The sequence below is a fragment of the Aristolochia californica genome, unplaced genomic scaffold, assembly GCF_029961685.1.
Source record: "Aristolochia californica isolate CCGP_79_NKW_82.1479 unplaced genomic scaffold, dmAriCali1.0.hap1 SCAF_3, whole genome shotgun sequence".
NCBI classification, from domain to species: Eukaryota; Viridiplantae; Streptophyta; class Magnoliopsida; order Piperales; family Aristolochiaceae; genus Aristolochia; species Aristolochia californica.
This window is the reverse complement of record NW_027181992.1, coordinates 2,294,435-2,313,633: the sequence shown is the minus strand read 5'-3', so window position 1 is coordinate 2,313,633 and position 19,199 is coordinate 2,294,435. Positions and strand designations below refer to the sequence as shown.

The 19,199-nt window shown below is 37.5% G+C and overlaps 3 protein-coding genes across 6 annotated transcripts in view; 2 read left to right on the top strand and 1 right to left on the bottom strand.

Annotated features, from left to right (window-relative positions):
* The first annotated feature begins 1,513 nt into the window (after nt 1-1,513).
* On the top strand, nt 1,514-4,103 carry LOC137960140 (copper transport protein ATX1-like). Its single transcript, XM_068807643.1, has 3 exons — nt 1,514-1,664; nt 3,495-3,570; nt 3,731-4,103. Exons 1-3 carry the CDS (start codon nt 1,656-1,658, stop codon nt 3,943-3,945), a joined length of 300 nt encoding a protein of 99 aa, XP_068663744.1. The 5' UTR covers nt 1,514-1,655; the 3' UTR covers nt 3,946-4,103.
* Nucleotides 4,104-6,270: 2,167 nt separating this feature from the next.
* Nucleotides 6,271-9,952, top strand: LOC137960382 (IQ domain-containing protein IQM3-like). Its single transcript, XM_068807992.1, has 9 exons — nt 6,271-6,614; nt 6,797-6,911; nt 7,036-7,101; nt 7,258-7,346; nt 7,820-7,907; nt 8,246-8,392; nt 8,548-8,640; nt 8,910-9,011; nt 9,129-9,952. The coding sequence occupies exons 1-9, from the start codon at nt 6,310-6,312 to the stop codon at nt 9,555-9,557; spliced, it is 1,434 nt and encodes a 477-aa protein (XP_068664093.1). The 5' UTR covers nt 6,271-6,309; the 3' UTR covers nt 9,558-9,952.
* LOC137960381 (DNA polymerase epsilon catalytic subunit A-like) overlaps nt 9,230-19,199 on the bottom strand; it is a 51,027-nt gene continuing 41,057 nt past the window's right edge. For 2 of the 4 annotated variants that reach the window (XM_068807989.1, XM_068807991.1), the window contains 11 exons: nt 19,005-19,079; nt 18,753-18,812; nt 14,620-14,861; nt 14,486-14,534; nt 12,697-12,857; nt 12,513-12,579; nt 12,295-12,408; nt 12,044-12,214; nt 11,743-11,958; nt 11,494-11,600; nt 10,665-11,290 (listed from right to left, as the gene is read on the bottom strand). In XM_068807989.1, the coding sequence (XP_068664090.1) occupies nt 10,930-11,290; nt 11,494-11,600; nt 11,743-11,958; nt 12,044-12,214; nt 12,295-12,408; nt 12,513-12,579; nt 12,697-12,857; nt 14,486-14,534; nt 14,620-14,861; nt 18,753-18,812; nt 19,005-19,079 (1,623 nt within the window). In that variant the 3' untranslated portion in view covers nt 10,665-10,929. Of the gene's footprint in view, nt 10,059-10,664; nt 11,291-11,493; nt 11,601-11,742; nt 11,959-12,043; nt 12,215-12,294; nt 12,409-12,479; nt 12,580-12,696; nt 12,858-14,485; nt 14,535-14,619; nt 14,862-18,752; nt 18,813-19,004; nt 19,080-19,199 lie in introns of those variants that run through there. The other 2 variants (XR_011114150.1, XM_068807990.1) reach the window with 2 other exon arrangements.

Sequence of the window (19,199 nt, the reverse complement as noted above, 5' to 3'; positions counted from 1 at the left end):
ATTTATTATAAATTAATACAATAATTATGTGTGACTAGAATAAATAATAAAAAATAAAAAATAACATAAGAAAATATAATAAATAAATAAATTATTTTTAATAACATAAGATATGTTTTAACATTAAAAACCACTAATTTAATACAATAATCACAAAATTAATATAATAAATAAATAAATAAATATATTTATCAATAACATAATATATATTTATTTATTATTAATTAACAATATATTGTCACAAATTTTTAAACCATTGGTTTAATTAATTATAACAATGGGACAATTAAACAAAAATAATTTATCAAATATTTATTAAAAATAATTTAATTATGACTATTAAATCACAATTTAATATAGTAATTATAAATAAATATATTAAATAAATAAAAATAATTATTTTAAAAATAAAAATATATAAATTATTATTCTTATTACGATGGTTTAATTTTTCCTTAACTTAGGAAAAATTAAACCATCGTCTTCCACAATGGTGGGAGACTACGGCGACGGAGGCGACGCTCTGATAGTACGTTGAGAGGGAGAAGAGAGGGAAGCCGAGAGAGAAGAGAAGTCGGCCTCCCGTGCTCAACGACGGAGGGCAAGAAGGAGGGGGGTAATGTAGGAGTAATTCATCTTACTTCATGTTGGACTAACCCCCCTAATGAAGCGTCTAGTTTGGTCTAACCATCAGCTGAACCCGGCCTAACCTAGTTAGACCAAAATTAGTTCATCCTACAGGTTTAGCGGCCAATTCAGTATCAACAATATTAACATTGAAAACCGGCACTTATAGGATCAATTTGCCCAAGCATCCGAATGACCAACCTAAAGAATGCTATAAGAGAAAATAAACTTTGCTCTACCAAGGATATCATTCAACCGACGTGAATTTGTTTAAACAAACATGAGATAACAAAAAAAAGTCTTTATTAGGATTTAGGGTTTACAGTATTAAATAAGTAAATAATAACTATGTTACTCTATAATGAAGTACTATATCTTATAATCCTTTAAGATAGTTGTAAGTATTTTTGTCACAGAGAATAGGGATCGTATATATAACATTTTTTGAATTATTTTATAAATATAAAATCTGTAAATTAACTTCGTCCTTATTCTGGATGAACGGTTGGGATCATTTGCTTCCATAGGAAGCTTATGTTGGCTGAGTGGGCCAGCGGCGTCGGTTGGGCAGTACGATGCACACACCACACCAGTACTTCACTCCTCTTTCCAAAACTGCGTACAGTAGAAATAGTACTACTACACATTTTCAGTACATTGATAAGTAAAATGAGATTCACAAAGGTCAGACGTCCAAAAGATCCTTTTTAGCTTGATCTTGTTTTTCTTTTGCCGGTTTTCCAAATAATCTTCTCCGAGTCCACGAGAAATAAGTAGTCTCACAAGCTTAGTTGTCTCCTTGTGTAAGAACTTCTAAGACGAAGTGGTTGTGCACGAGGTTGACACGCAAAGCATGAGGCGCGCTGGATCGGAAGTCAGCACCTGCGTATAATAGCACAGACGCTTCCCAGCGCCACGATTATCAAATGTCAATTTCGGCGCCCTCCGAAAGTCTATATAAAGCCTGATAAAATCTGAGGAATTCAACCGCCTGTGATCTATCGTTTCTCGTTCAATCGCTTCCAGAGATGGCTCAGGTAATGGATCTTTCATCCGTTTAAAGTTCTCTGGTTATGTTTTTTGTTCGTGTATTGGATTTCGTTGAGTCATCCTTGAAAAGTATACGAATTGCCGGAATATATGTTTTGAATGTTAGGTTTTGGTGGTTTTTGTTTCTGACAAATTGGTGTATGATAGGCGCTCTATCGGGGTGGATTTCTGCTTTCTCTTATTGCTCTTCTTAGGATGTTTAAAATTTTTTTGCATTCCAACTACAATTGAAGATGATGCTACTGATACAAATATTTCAGCATGGAAGTGTTGGATTTTTTGTTGTTATGGTTTGTTTTTCGGGCTAAGGTTTGGTTTTGCACAGACGTGAGACTATTTTTTGGAGAAGACAAATGCTTCATTCAGTTGCATTTATCGCTGGTTTGTTTAATGTGAAAAACTAGGTTTTTTATACAAGTGAGAGCGCATATGAATTATGGATATCATAATTAGTATTCTCGTTAACTAGCGTTGAGAGAATGGATTACTTGAGTTTACATCAGTCATAATGAAGACTCTGTTGTTCTCTGAAAGATAATGAAATGGGTGAAGAGTTTCTGTTTTAACTAAAAATATAAAAATTCATGATTAACACTTGGGAGAAGTCCAGATGACTTGCGAAATTGTTAATAGAAATCTCAATGACGAGGAATGAACAAAAAAATTAGAAAAGTGAAAAAACTGTTGAAAAAGATAGACTTATAAAGTGAATAAAATGAAATCATAACCATGATGAGTGCTCTTGAATAGAGCTTTAAGTCAAGAGCTTATTTTACATGACTGTGTCAATCACGTCTCATTAGTAAGTTTCTTCTTTGTTCGATCAGTCGTTGGCTATATGTCTGTGTTTAATGTCATCTCCAAAGTGGGTTGAAAAAGTAGACATGCTTCTGACCATTGTTTGAGATCCCAATTACGAAAGCTGCTTTTACTTCGGAATGGGTTTAAGAGCCACAGTTCTATATCTCAGCATGATTTGGTTTGAGCTTTTGCACCTCCTGGTTGCAGCTTCTCTGCCTAGTTCTTGACTAGTGATCATGTGAGGAAAGTTCTTTATTTGTACTTTTTAAACACATTAATGAAGCCTAGATTCTTGGCATCATGATTGGTCAGGTTTTAATCTCAATTTTGTATTTGGGAAAATTGCAATATAAAAGTTTTACCTTTGCTTGTTTATCCAAATAAGCAAGCTGATGCACGGACATACCAGGAATTTCACTGTTTTATGTGCTCATTTGGATAAAGCTAAAAATTGGTCTCTGCTACTAAGTGGAGAGGTTTGGTGTCTTATTTATCTTTTCTAGGATTGATCCTGGGGTTGTGATCTTGATTTGGTTTAACAAAAAACACTTGCTCGTGTCCATCTAGGAGGTCAGACTTTGATTTTTGGAAACTAGTAGAATTACTAGGAGGTGGTAGTGAATGCTAGTGAATGCTGAATGTGGAGCAACATTCTGCAAAAATGTCAAGCTTTGTTTTTCAGTTGATAAGTAGACGTGTCTTGCCATTTCTGGGGCTGCTGGAGGGCTTCCATTAGGTTGAACAGAAGAAAAAAATGTGCTCTCCATGGTCTGGTTATAGATTTAGGGTGACTTTGTAGCTTCATGAAGCAACTAGGTGGTTCTGAAAAGTATTAGTCCCAGAAATTGAGAGCAGAAGTTTACTTACTCTCAGATTTTTTTTTTCAAGTGCCTGTATTTGGAAGTCGGAAAGGACATACCTAAAGCTAATGTGGTCGGATTTCTTTCAGAGAGTATTTCTCTTGTTTATTCCACATCATATGCTAAAACTAAAATTCTGGATGCTCGTGTCTGCAGACAGTGGTTCTCAAGGTTGGTATGTCCTGTGAAGGCTGTGTTGGGGCTGTGAAGAGGGTTCTTACCAAGATGGAAGGTTATTTTCTCCTCAATGTTTAATGGCTTTGTTTATTGAGCATCTCATTTTCGCGTTGTTGGATCAGTAGTATCTACTGATAGACTTATCATTAAGAGTTTTTTTACCACTCTGGTTTCCTGTGTTGTCTGGAAGAGTATTAACAGGTCAACTTTGTCAGGTGTGGAGTCATTTGATGTAGACTTGAAGGCGCAGAAAGTGACCGTGAAAGCCAACGTTCAGCCTGAGGCCGTTTTGCAAACCGTTTCAAAGACAGGGAAGAAGACTGCCTTCTGGGAAGCACCCACAGAAACCACAGTACCTAAAGAAGTCGCCGATCTGGAGGCAACTGCACCGCCGGCAGCAGACAAGGGACCTGCGGCTGCTGCAGTTTGACAATTCATACTCAATAATTTGTTTGAAGTGTGGTATGCTAGTTGTAATTGGGACGGGTAAATTAATTTCTTCCCAAAGGAATGAGCCTGAATAGTTCTAGAATTTGTTACTAAAAAGTTCATGATTGGTATAATATAGTGGAGACGAGGTTGAAAATTCTGAAATTCTTGAGCGAATCTGATCGCTACGTTTTATACGTTCATACGATCGAAAGCAAGAAAAAGTGATTAGAGCAGCAACATTCACCTTATGGGGGGGATTTGGATGTAGTAGTGTTACAGTTCTAACTTTAATATTGTTAATGAGGAGAGAGGTGCTTTCCTAGGGCTTGCGAAAATAAAAGGCCGGCCCAGAAAATATAACACGTACCTGTTGATTGTTTAATCGGTCTTTAATGGGTCCAACGATAAAAATAATATCTAGTTTAAATTAAGGTGAGGATTACAGACGTTTTCTTTCCTGCGATGATATGATAGTTGTATTAGCCAGGATTACACTAGCTGGATTTTCTAGGTGCCTCTTCACCCTCTACTGGTCCTCTGTTGTACTTTTTCAACTGTAAGAGAAAGAGATAGATATGCCGGCATTTGGCATTCCATGACTCCATTGCGTCGCCTCAATTGACTCTCTTATGTCTATTTTTTAATCAAATCAATGGAGAAAGAATGCAAGGTTAAAACCCAATGTGTGTGGATTTAATGTTAACACATAGACAATGATGGTGTTTTTTCATAGCACTGAAAGCTACAAGTGATCCTTTTGGTGGTGGAGTGGAGACAAGAACTTGGGAGCGACGGGTGCTCGCTCTGTAAATGGTGAAGTCTCTATCTGACATTAGTGTTACTTTACTTTTGCTTGGAAAAGAAAAGAGAAAAGTGGTTCTTTCCTTTACATAGTTACAGTACGTCTTGTAGATGAAGACGTCCCGACGTACAGTGAAATTTATCATACCGACGGCGATAAGGTGTCTGCTTTTCATGCAGTCGGAAGGCCATTGTTTTTTTCTCTTTTCTGGGTAGAAGAAACCAAAAGGAGTGACGATAAGGTCACATGAATCACGTGTGGGAGAGCAAATCAGAAGGATTTCTTTATTTTACTGCAAGAGGTGACGGTCCTCTTCAATTTTCAATTGTTTCGAGACTTGGCAGCAGAATTGGAGCACGAGGAGTCCGCTATATGCTGGATTAAACAGGATCCATGAAGCATTTCAGGGGAAATGTCTTGGCCGTATTTAGACATCTATCTTGGGAGTTTCAATTAACCGATAACTGGATTCTGGTTCATAATGATCCATAGAAGAGATCCATGGTAGGTGAGAACCCTGAAACAAGAAATAAAGAAATATAAGAGTCTAAAACCCAAAGACACGAGGGCAGAGAAAGAGAGGAATAAGAATATTCTTAATACTCGATATCTTTTAATACTTAACTACTCATGACCGCCGACCAACCTCGAGTTTTTGACGCATTATTTCTCTCGTTTCTTTAAGATTACATAACTCTACCCCACACTCGCCTCGTTTTCCATGAGAGAAGCTGTAAATTCTAGCACAAGAATGTAGAATTGCTTGGGAAGTCAGCTTGAATTTGTGAGTTAAATTATCACGGGTTAGACTTAATAGGCTTAAAGTCAAATCACTCAATTGGATCATCCCTCGTATATTTTTACATTCATATAACCAAGGCTTTATTATTCAAACTTTGAGGCTGGTTTCAATAAAATCTGGATCAAATCATTCGAGTTATATCGGGTCAGAACATGAAAATGAAAAAAACAGAATGGCAAGAGGGTGGAATCCATGCGTCAAACAGAAAAAAGGAAAGAGCGGCCGCGGGAGCTGATCATCTGCTTCAACTTTCCAGGCTCCAAAGAACGATGAACACATGGCCTGGTCAATGGTTTCGTGGTGAAGTTTATCGACATTCCAGTCAGCCAATCTGACTGTCCAGACTGGTTTTACGTTTATGGGACGACGGTGGAGTCTCTCGGAACCAAACGGATTTAAAAGATTGAACGGGAGAAGTTATTTAAACCGCACCGAAAAGCATGAAGGAGACATGGGGCTACTGTGCGGTTGAATATTATTACCGTCTTCCCTTTTACTGGTGTAATCAATCAGGACAAAGTAATGGTTTAACACCGTAAATAATGCTAAGACTAGTGTCCATTTAGATCCCGCTAAAATCCAATAGCTTTTACCCGAAGCAGTCATTAGTGGCAGCTGACTTGACCTGGCGTGGGTCCCACCATGTCAACGACGACGTCGTTCGCCTCCCTATAAAATCTAGTCGCCACTCTTCGCTCGTACTCTCACGGCGAAGGCTCTCCTCTGTTTCCCCTCGAAGGATCAAGGAGCTCTTATCAATGACCGTGGAGGTCGAAAATGTTGCTATGCCCACCTACGATCGCCAGCCTAACATCGCGTACAAACGTAACCTCGCTCAGCCCGCGCTCGACACCCAGCAGTGCTTCGACTTCTTCCCCTCAGCAGGCTCGGACTCGACGGAGATAGGCGATGTTACTCCTCGAGGGAGTGTTTCTGAGTTGGCGACCTGGGAAGTTGTTGGGTCTACTGCTGCGACGGCGGCGGTGAAGCTTCAGAAGGTGTACAGGAGTTACCGCACTCGCCGGAGGCTGGCGGACTCCGCTGTTGTCGCCGAGGAGCTCTGGTGAGTTCCGTAAAAAGACTAGTCTTGACTCTGCCCTGTTTTTTCGTTACTTATTTTTAAAGTGGTGTTTTGTTTTGTTCGTCACAGAATTTTTTTCTTTTTCCGACCGTCACCCGGTTTTCCTTTTCCTTTTTTTTTTTTTTTTTTTTCCTCCTTACAGTAAATCGTTATATTTCTTGTAGGTGGCAGCTCATCGATTACGCTCGCTTAAATCACAGCACGATTTCGTTCTTTGATTACCTGAAACCGGAGACTGCAGCATCCCGATGGAATCGAGTTGTAGTAAATGCTTCAAAGGCGTGTTCTTTCATCCATTCATCACATTTACTGAAATTCATATCTGCTTTATCGCCGTTTCTTGCCTTTTCTGCACTGTCCCTTGTGTTCTTTTTCTTTCCAAATGTAACTAATTTCTCAACAGGTCGGTAAAGGTTTATCTAAAGATGAAAAGGCTATGAAGCTGGCTTTTCAGCACTGGATTGAAGCTGTAAGATTCTTTAAAAAAAATAGTAACTGACTGACTAAGATTTTTAATTTACTTTTGTTCTTTTGCCAAAATTTTAATCTACTTTTGTTCTTTTGCTTACTTGTTTTGCGTAACTCTTGTAAACTCTTTTTTTTTTTTCGGTTACGTATGGAACAGATTGATCCACGGCATCGTTATGGGCATAACTTGCATATCTATTACGAGGAATGGTACAAGGCTGACCCCGGCGAGCCCTTTTTTTACTGGTCAGTTAAGATCTCTGACTGAGTTTAATCAAATTGAGCAACCTTAACAAGGAAAGAGCAAGGAAACAGAGACTGCTACAGTCTTTGGAACCCAATTCCTGTCCCCTGATATGCGACCCTCTTTTGCCTTGAAAAATTTGTTTGTTGGCTCGTGAATGATAACGGTGGAAGAGGTTATGATGGTACTCGTATTTAAGATTTAAAAGCAGATCCCTGTACTTCATGCGACTATACAGTGGAGAGCTGCTGTTATTTATTTATTTCTCTAGTTTTTTTTTTTGTTTTTTAAAGCAGAACTGCCGTCATATATAATTTAGGAACCTATATTTCTGATTTACTTTGTTGATTGCCTGATCATGTCTTTTGTTAAAATGGCAACGATTACCATTATCAGAATCAATAGATAAGTTGCAAATCATTCAGTCTTTTGAAAATTTCAGACAGCTTTTGCTCAATAGAAATTCTTTTTGCAGGCTGGACATTGGAATTGGCAGGGATGTTGATCTCCCAGCATGCCCAAGATCACTGTTCCGACAACAGTGTATTAAATATCTAGGCCCTGTAAGTCCTCCTTTCTTTTGGACATCTTCTAGTTCCTTTTTCTGAAGTGTGTGAAGTGTCTATAACTGAGATAAGATGAGAACTGTTATCCAACTGATCCTCAATGGGCAAAGCACAAATATGTTGTTGATATAAATTTGATACAGGTTGTCAAACTGCATCTCAACTGGACATTCTATAATAAAATGAGTAAATATCTTTTCTTATTGAAGTACTTAAAATGTCCTGATGCCATTCAGTCATCCTTCAACATGAATGCTTATTTAGATGCCACATGGTCGTCATATAGCAGACAGGATTTCTGGATTGCTTACTTTTATATTTTTGACCATCTTTAGCAAGAGAGGGAGCACTACGAGTACATACTGAGAGATGGGAAAGTTGTGCACAAGCAAAGTGGAGAACTTCTTGAGACAACTAAAGCAAATGGAAAGGACAAGTGGATTTTTGTGATGAGCTCCTCTAGAAAGCTCTATGCTGGTCAGGTAAATAAGCAAATCTTTAACTGTATTTCTACAGTGCATAAATTATGCTGACTGGAGGGAAAGAAACATGAAAATTTGTATTAGTGTTATCTGCTGTTCTACCTTAGAAATAATGGCTATGACGAAAACACTAACCATCATCTTCTGTTTCTTAGAAGAAGAAAGGGATATTTCACCATTCGAGCTTCCTTGCTGGAGGAGCTACATTAGCAGCTGGAAGGTTTATTGCCGAAAATGGCGCACTAAAGGTATAGCATTCGACATCTAGGTGGAGAAGAAAGTGAATCACTTCCTTTTTCATTACCATAGAAAATAGACTATTACTGGAGGTTAAATCCAAAAATGTCATGTTTCAAGATTTTGAACTAAATATCATTCAATTGAAATAAGCAGCTGAACAAAGCAAATGCTGGTATTCTTTTATAAAGACTGCCACTCTATGCATCCAAACTATTTGCAATATTGGCTGGTATAAAATCCTTGACTCATATCTTCATCATTCTTCTTTTCATTGCAGGCTATCTGGGCATACAGTGGACACTATCGTCCAACAGAGGAAAATCTAGAGATCTTTTTAAATTTCTTGAGCGAAAATGGAGTCAATCTTGATGAAACCAAGGTATAAAGTTGTTCATAATTGTCTGAATTTCTTTTCTCCTGATAATGTTGTCCAAAACCTGGTTGTTGTGATTTTAGTTACTTCTATGGAGTATCACCGTTTTTTAAATCGATACAGATACTCTCCTCATCCAATGAAGACTATTATGATGATGCCAAAACTGTTGAAGGGAAGGAAAATGCTGAATCAGAACTCCCACAGCAAGAAGTTCCATATGAGAAGGAGAAAGACTTGTCTTCAAAGCCAAATGAAGTAGCACAAGTTGATGAAGGTCAAGTAAACTACAGAAGGACTTTATCTGGAGGACTTCAGAGCCCAAAAGCAAATGTGCCTAAAAAAGTGGTGCTTCAGAGAATCAATTCGAAGAAAGCAACACATTCATATGAACTGGGTCGTCAGTTGTCTCGAAAATGGTCCACTGGAGCTGGTCCACGAATTGGGTGTGTTGCAGATTATCCTCTTGAAGTAAGAATGAGAGCACTTGAGTTTGTAAACCTTTCACCTCGAACGCCACCGACCCCATCCGCCCAGCTGCCAGTCTCGTGAATCATTCTCCAGACTCTACCTCACTCACTTGTGAAGCTCCGCTGAAAAAGTTCCGTGCCATTGGATGCCCAAATCATTTTATCTTGAGTTCATCTGACTTGGAATCCAAGTACAGCTTAAGGTGCCTGTCAGATAACAGTGCTATATACAATCCTGTTTTGCTTCTACCATATTAACTACGGGTTACAGTTCATGAGATGGAACTAAAATGCTGTTTTAGTATGTGGACAAATACTTTCAGTCATAAGTGTTAACTCGTTGCAGAAACAGCAGAAGGTATGCGAAGCTTCCTCATCTTCACCACATTAACAAAACCCTGCAATTATTGAACTCCAGGAAACCATATTTCCACTTCTTTTCATCCTACATTTTGCTTAGAGACTAATAAGAGAATTGCTAACATAGCTAGTCAAATCTTGTTCTACTCTATACAGCAATCCGTGGATCTCTTTGCTACAAGCAGCGATGGCACTGCCTAAGTGATTGCGTTTGATTCATAGCCTGCATTAATCATTAATGTCAGATGCTCTAAAGCTTCTTCTGCTTGACCCATCTTGGAGTAGGTCGATATTAAAATTATCCAAGAGACCACATTTCTTTCAGGAATTTGATCAAAGGCAAGAGGAGAGCAGATTCAAGACACTCACATTTCGCATGCATTGAAATCAAGTGGTTGCTGGAGTAAACATCGAGTAACCCAGATACGCTCATGATTTTGCTTTGAAAAAAGGATTCATTTTCACCAAAAGCTCGTAAAAACTTGGAAAAATCATCGACAATATCACATGGCAATCGTGCAAAACAAAATTCAGAAGAGTACTGTTAATATGGCCGTCGATAGATAAAAATCATGCACCTGGATTGCGGGTAAATGCCTCATGTTTGGCTAATTGTTGCAAGAAAAGACCTGGAAATTATTGGAAAATGCGAACTCAAGTTATCATTTTAACAAGTTGAATCTTTGTTTCGTCATCAATGACTGGGCCAATTTTGCTGTTTTGTAAGGGTTATATCTTTCACCCTGCATGTATTCTCTAACACAGGAAATGACACTTCTTTAATATACTTCCTGACAAGAAAATAGATCACTAAAATTAACTAGCTTATTTTCATTTACTGAAACGAGTATTTACAATAGATTATCAATAATGCATTCGAGACAGGACCAACGTATCAGGCAGACTATAAACAAATATACAGATCGAAATTTACCTATATTGCAGATTATGGTTTGTGGTTTCTCTTCGGATCACCTATATTTGATGAATTGTGAAAACTCCTTCACTTCAATTTAGGTCTTTATGATTTCTATCCCGTTTCTTCCACGTATAACCTGGCAATTGAAATGGATTGAAGTCATGTAATTCCTCCATTACTGAATTCCCAGGATCCATGAAGTGCATTCTTTAAGTAGATGAAAATTTTGACGCATTGCGATGTTCAGAAAGACTTTCATCTTGGCCAGGAACTCAGTTGAATCTTCTTTGCACCTAAATCCTCCAGCACATTCGCATTGCTCAGCCAAGTGGGCCTGCTTTACTGAACCACATCTGAGGCACAAGAGATCCTGCAAATGGTAAAGGCGTTCTCTTTGGCGAACAATCTGAAGGAGGGCATTCTCCATCTCTTCTCGATTGTATGGCTGCCCACATTGTGGCGCACCACACCTCCACTCACCTTCTGATAGCGCTGAGTCACGGCATAAGTCTAGATCTCGACAGTCGTTGCAATAACTGCAAAAATGAGCACGATTAATAAAAAGAGAATCATGGTCATGCTGAGAAAATCCGGATGAAGCCAGCTGGATCGGGAAACCATGCTGAGAAAAAAAAGCAGGTCTCCTGTTTGTAAAACCATGTGTACTGAGATGTCTATTATGCTTCAGACTGCCTGCAGATCTAGAGAGTACAAATACCACTATTACAAACTATATTACCTGCAGATCACATTTGGTAGGGTGAAGGAGATGCAAGGATCTCGAAACACTGCTTCTGGAGCAAACTCCCTTACTCTGACCAATTTTAGTAGATTCTTCTTCATTACCTGTATATCAGAAGAAAACCATAAGCCAGGCAATGCTTTGATATATGATTAAGCTCCCTCAAGTTTATAAAATACACATTCGGGTAACAGCACATTTGTGTATCGTATTGTATTGGGACAAGATTATTAAGAAAAAAAATACCAAAATATCATGTTGAACATTCTGGTCAAGTGCAAGAACTGCAGAGACATGCTTAATGAACTCCAAAGCAGCATCTCCCGTTTGTGGTCGAGAACCAGGCAGCTCTGGGATTCTAATAACTGTAGGGCTATTCCCTTCACTTTTGCTTTTCCCCTTGAAATGACGAAGAGTATCTCGAACAATCCTAAAAAGCTTTTCCGTGAAATAAGAGCTTATCTGAAATAAAGTGACACAAGGCTTATAAATGTAATGAAATACATAGTAAGTTTTAACGATAACGTCTCTTTGATAGCTTCGTTACCTTCTGTCGAAGATATTCTGTAACGTGAGACTCTAGGTTTTGTGCGGCTGTCATTGTGATTGATGGAGTGCTAAGTTTTCCATCTCTAGAAGCTTCAATCAACGCTAGTTGGTCTTGTGAATATTTCCATGGAATATACATAAATTCCGAGGCAATCATAACAAAATGATCCTGCACAGCAGTCCTAAGCATCCTCAGGTGGCTTGAACAAAGTAATGATTAATTATTAAAAATAATCGAACCACCGTAACCTGAGTTTCCTTAGGCAGGTATTCAGCTATATTCCAGCTAGATATGATTTCCACTGGAGGTTCATCCTCAGTATTATCATTGCCACCTTTTGCCTGGATCCCTCCAAAATTATACTGTAACACATAACCAGACCTTAGAGCAAAGTCAAACGAGTAAAAGTTCAAGTAGGTGCAAAAATGCTCACAGGGAACTGTCATCTTAATGTACAGGAAAAGACCTGATCCATGAATAGCAGAGAATGCCAGAAGTGCAGGGGTTCAAGCTCGATCCATTCAAAAAGATCTCTACATGGAGAAGTAATTAAATTTAAATAATTAAAGACAAGAACCGGTTCTTGCAAGAATTATAAGATGAAAAGAGTATATCCATCTTTTTAACTTAGTGTGATAGTCCTGGCTTACCTGGCCTGAAGGGTTTTCAACAAACATTCACAATAAGCTTGAGCTGTTGGCAAATCGTATTTTCCTGTATTTATAATAATCTTTGAGAAGTCAGCAAAGACAATTGTAGCACCTAGTTTTTGGAGCTCGGCAAGCAGTAATGCAAACACTTTCCGCATGACCTGTCAAAAGATTATCTTTCAGAATCAAGAAACTTTTAGCTATAATATGTATGCTAAACAATGAAGAATCAAGATCTATTCTGTCTCAAACATGTTCAGAATGCTATTTGCCATGAAAGCTTTATGTTAAAAAGAAGAGTAAAGACCTAATTCATAGAGATTAACTTGAAAAAGGAAGCGTTTGGATGAGACCACTTGTCCCACTCTACATATAACCAATTGAAACGGAAAGAAGCACATCCAACCATTATATTTGGCTGTAGTTAGCAAAAAACTGCTAAGTTTGTTGCAATAGCTTCTTCTCTCTGCATGCATTGCTCACATCCCATGGTGTCTTTGGCTCGAGCGAAATAACCGAAGATTTAATTCCAAGTTCAGCAACCTAGATAGTACGGTCTCTTGCGCTGTGGGTATGATTTCTAGCTAGCTCCACACCAGAAAGGATTTGTCCCCCCATGCCGGCGTTTCCCTTCGATGGAATTGGTGTCTTCTGGCCTATATGGTGGGCCCTCAGAAGATTCTGGTCATGGCAGAGTGGGAGCCTCCCCCTAGTGATTGCATTAAGTTGATCTTTGACGAAAGTGCGGGCGGGGGTTCTTCCTAAATCATAGACGAGAGATTGTTCTTTCCTATGCTAGGTCAATTGGTATTGCTGATTCCAACACTGCGGAGGTGGCTGCCCTACATTTTGGATTAAAGATTTTCAAAGACCATCTTCAAGGGAAGCTACTGATTGTGAGGGACTCTAAAGTTCTCATCAGTTGGTGCTCCAGTTCAGTCTTCCCCCCTTGGCGGCATTGGCCAATTATTTCCTCTATTTCAGATATTGTAACCTCAATTACTTGTACATGGAATCACATTCCTAGATCAGCCTATTCATTGGCTGATAGGCTAGCTAAATTTGGAACATCCCAGCAATCTCTTCAAGACAAGAACCCAGTAGCACAAAAGTTTAATCTTATTTGAAATTTATCCATCTGATGTACCCACAAAATCATTCAGACATGCACACAGGGATCTTGTACAAAAACATATACGGGTATGAAATGAAACATGCTAATTTTTTATTTTATTTTTAAATGCATGAAACATGCTAATCTCATAATGCAGAAAAACACATTCAATATCCAATGAACATTGAACTAACAAATGCCCAGTAAATGCAAACCATAAAACAAACTTGAAATCTGTTGAACCAAACAGTCAAAAAGTATTTCTCTTTTAGTTGCCAGTTGTGCAGGTCAAGTAAATTACATGTCAAACTAAGGCTCAACTTACTACAAGGCCTTATCCTAGCTCTTCTAGGATACTAGTGATTAGAAGAATACTTTTCCTTATGTTAAACATTACCGAACAGTAAGGGGGTTATCTAAATTAGCCTTGCTGGGTCAGAATGGAACTTGGAGCTTTCTGTCAAATCAAACTCAAATTTAAACAGCTAAGCAAATGCAGTTCGGATAGATAATAGCTTTGAGTGTTACACACTCTCAAGCAGTATGGTGCACCTAGCATTAAGACTGTCTTATCCTCCAACAGCCGCAGTTTCAGTTACAAAATGCTTCCTTCCACAATTATATTAAAATGAACAAAGAAGAAAAATATTTCAGAACAACACAATCAAGAAATACCTCATGTAGAACCCGATGAAGAGCTGGATCATGAAGTTTTGACTGTGGACTGCATAGTAAAAATTGCCTATTATAAATGGAGAAAGCTCTAGATGAGGCACAAATAAAGCATGCTTGAAGTTTGGGACTAGAACCTGCACAGCCATCTGTAGAGATGCTGCAATATTGCATCAGCAAACACATTACCACAGGAAATTGCATCTGAGACACATCTTTGAATCAATTGCTTCAGTGTGCGAAATGCCTGCTCACATGAACTGGCATCATCATAGCCAGCCTGTTCAGGATTTACGTCAGGATCAAAATTTGGCACAGCTCCTTCCATTTCAGTCACCTGACTACTCTTTAACAAAGCATTTACAGCTAAATTATGGATCTGCAACAAAATTAAAAAAGCTTGGTGGTTAGCTCATATATATTAGGAAATAAGAAAGAATCCAAGTGTCACCTATTGCTATTTAGCTGGTATTTATTTTTGTATTGTTTTTCACTTTTCTCTTTCACCTTTTCCTTGCTTCTTTGACAAGATTTATCTCAGGATTCTTTCTTTGATTAATAAAATTATTCCCTCACTCCAAAAAACATGAATTTCAAAGCAGTAAATGTTGCGGATCCCACACATGGCAGACAAATTTGAATATTGTTAACTGGACCTTGTCCAGATACAGGTCCACCTAAGATCCATACTCTAATCCAAATCTGATTCTGTTCAACAAGCAGATATATATAACCAGTTCTCAACTGGGTTCTGGCAAGGGATAATGAAAGGTACAAATGGTTCTAGGAGCAGTTACTTATCATCCATTTTTTTTTTTTTTGAAATGGTGTTGTATTCTACACTGAAGCAAGCCACATATTAGGAGGGAGAGGGCCAAATGACAAGAGATTGAAGCCCCACCGGGACTATTTGACATCTACTCCCCAACTTGAGGGGGTGGCACGATGTTCCCAAACTCTCCTATAGTCTGCCATGTGCCCAAGCTTTCCTACAATTCGCCATGTTCCTGGCATCAACAATCAAGAAATTGAAACCCCAAAAAACTTGAAATCGAGAGATGACGCTAAAGAAGCAGAAACCATAGATTGGCAATCACTATAGGCAGATCCCAACAGCAAAAATCTAAAACGAAGAAATGGAGTCACCACAAGACATGCAATTAGAGGAGGAGAGCGAGAGAGAGAGCGGACAACTGATTTTGTGGGAGTGGTTCTGTTTGCTGGAAGATTTTTTCTTGTTTCCTCTTCATACCCGTTAATGCTCGATATCGCATATATTCCTCATAGCCACTGGCTATATTAGTATTTTTACAATAGTTTTTGTTGAGAAGGATGTATCTTTTTATGGGGACTATGTCTTACAATACAATTATATAATGGGACCCATATGGGATTTTGAGTTGATATATTACACCTAGCAGGAGTATGTGCACTGTTGAAGAACAGTGTGACATGACACTTATAGCAAAAAGTCTCATAAAGCCAGAATTAATATGGAGTCTTACAAAAATCTCATAGTAAGAAATCTCGCAAAAGAGTCCCAATAAAAAGAGTTTTAGTTATGGTTGGTGCGAGTATGCTTCCTCCCCCGTGGCGCCATTGGGACTCTTTTAGGGAGATTCTCGAAATTACTTCTCAATTTTCTTGTATTTGGTCTCACATTCCGAGATCTGCCAATTCGGCAGCAGATGTGTTTGCCAGGTTTGGAGCAAATCTACAATCTCTTGTTGTTAGGGATTTGCTCCTAGCTTTTGTATGTTTCTCTGTTAATATATATATATATATATATATATATATATATATATACATCTTTTTTTTAAAAAAAGAAGTTATATTAGTCTTCAATTCATGCTCAATTGTTTACTTGTGTTAGGACTTATCTTTAGGTGTTGGGTTTAACTAGAACATGGGTAATTTAATTATGATCTGATTCTACTTGTTTCCTTTATTAATAAAGGTTCATTGTATTCAATTATAAACAAGTTAGTGAAGTGCTTCTCTTTTCTAGAAATTCAATATGGTACCAAAGTGGGTTTTGTGAGTTGACTCAATCAACCCACAAAGATAATGTGATCCTTTTTCTAATTTATTATCATTAATAGTTTAGGATCATATTCTACCTACCTTTCCTATCCCAATACCCGTTGTTTCTTTACGATCACACCTCCATACTAAACTTTTCGCATTGTAAATTATAAATTGCCAAAAAGATCTTCGAGTCCACTTTCTAATTCAAAAAGAATTTGGAAGCTAGATTTTTCTACAAAGAAAAATTGATATTTAAAGCAACAAAGGTCAAACAGAAAAAGAGGTTCAAGCAATAATAAAAAAATTCAATTTTCAAGGCGTTTTATGCCATAAAGAACAAAACTTTATATGGATAATAATATGTCAAAAGAAATATATGTATGTCTATTTTTCAACCTATCAAACCATTTATCAATCTAAGTGTTCTAAAGGGAGATATCAATACAGGAAGAGTCAATGGTCATGCTGGCCAAAGAAAAAAGACCACTCAGATTCTTTCTCTCAAAAGAAGTACATTTCTTGAAGAAATATCATATTTGAATGAAAAATATCAAAGACTAGTTTTAGAAGGAGCAACTTTCATGTCAATCTGATCTATATGTAAGGAGATATTCTTATTGGAGTCAACAAGGGTCTTGCTACAGAAAAAAGCAAATCAAGTGGTCCTATAGATTCAAAGACAGTTTTTTATGTCAACTTGGATATCAGATTAAAGCTTTTTGAGTCTAGTTTCTTGAGCAACAAACCTTTTGTGATTCTGAGCTATATTTTGAGAGGTATTAACATAAAAAATGCCAAAGGTTATTTTTGTTGACTTAATCACTCAATGATGTGCCTGTTCAAGGTATATCCTACTTAGATGTAGTTTTCAATTTTTTTGCATTTTTGTTAGTTCCAAAAATTATGCTCACCCCCCAAACTTTTCTTTAAGGTCATACGTGGTCCAACTTGTTTGTTATATTTATAGTTCTACCATTACAAACTCCCCTATTTTTCTCCAAAAAAAAAAAAAAAAGTCTCCCCCTAGATTCATTTGGAAATATGAGTGTTGCATAGTCAGTTCCTTCCAGTTTCAGTTGTCCTCTAGTATTTCTTCTATTTATCATTTTTTTTTTTGTTTTCGTCACTTCAAGCAATGCTTAGACCAACAACTTAAAAAGTATAAGAGTGTGTCTAACATCCAGTGTGAGTCAAGTCTTCACCCAAGAGGTGATTTTCTGAGCTATCCTTAAAAAAAGTGAGTGGACTCTTTGTCGTTCCATAAAGTTAGACATTTTTTTCAGCCCTCCTAAAAATACCAACAATATTCGTGTGAAAATAATAATGTTTCTTTGCAGTTTCATTAAAGATCACTATTGTCTTATCCAAGAGTTAGTTGGTCTAATATCAAATAAACATGAGCTGCAACGTCAATGGACAAATTGAGGAAATTGCAATTCAAATAGAGAATGGGCTAACTATACTCCAAAGTGACTCTCTCACATGCCTATCTCAATAGCTCAAGAAGGGAAATTGATGAAAATGTGATTAAAAAAAATTGTTTGTAGATGTGGCTTCTAGTATATCACATAAAACATGATAGGCACACACACAATAATGTGAAGTGAATTTTCTAAAAAACCGTTACAACCATCATGCCTCATGGCATGGAATATTTGCAAGATACAAGTGGCCATCTTCAAAATATGAGTATATTGAGATGGATAAATGGTAAGCTGAAAAAGGATTCATATGCATGGCACTGATGAATGATGCTCTCTTTGACATGTTTTATGCAGACCAGCTGTCATCCATGGGGGTATCTTTGTGAATGATCATTTTGGATCAGTGTTTAGGCATGAAAAGATGAGGGAAGACTTGAAGAAGACCAACTGAAAAAAATGGTGCAAGAAGGAGAAATTGAAATGGAAAGAATGAATGTCCTATCCCAGCATAGTTGTTACAGGGTTCTGAGTATGATGATTTTACTATAAAATGATCTTGTAGTCTACAGTTATGGAAGGGCAAAAATGTGGTCAATTTTTAGCTATAATCAAAATTTTACTATTTGTTAGTAACTTTAAGAGTTTGGTGCTTCGAAGACCATATTCAGGGCACCAAATTTTAGCTGACAAAAGGGCTCCCTATTCACCAATCTTTGAGAAGGTTTCAAAACCTAGTAATTACCAACTTAAAATAAACAAAAAGAAGAAAAACAGAACAAAAAACACAAAAACAAAAAATAAAGACAAAGGGGAGGTACCTTTAGCTCAACAGTCACTTTCCTATATGCTCCAGGAAAAGCAAGAGTAGGTTGATGCACCTATTTGTGGTGGAAAGTATTAACAAGTGAACACAACTATTAGTAATGAGCAATTGGCCCCATTTACATTATAGCAACCAAACCTTTAAGTCCAACTAATTCTAAGATATAAAATGTCACTCATGGATTTAATAAACTTGAAAAGTCAATGATGATGAAGATTCTTTCTGAATATAATTAGTAGATACTCACTTCATCAGCAAAGCATGCATCCTCTTCACAAATACCTCCAAGGTCTGGAATGCCATCATCTGAAATCCAAAGTACCTGCAAGAACAAAGAGATCAGCTAATGAAAGAGAAAGAAATGTGGTAAGCTTTGAAGGTAGAGAAAAAAACACCCTTGTTTCAATGGAGCTAAAAATGTCATGTACCTCCATTCCAACAT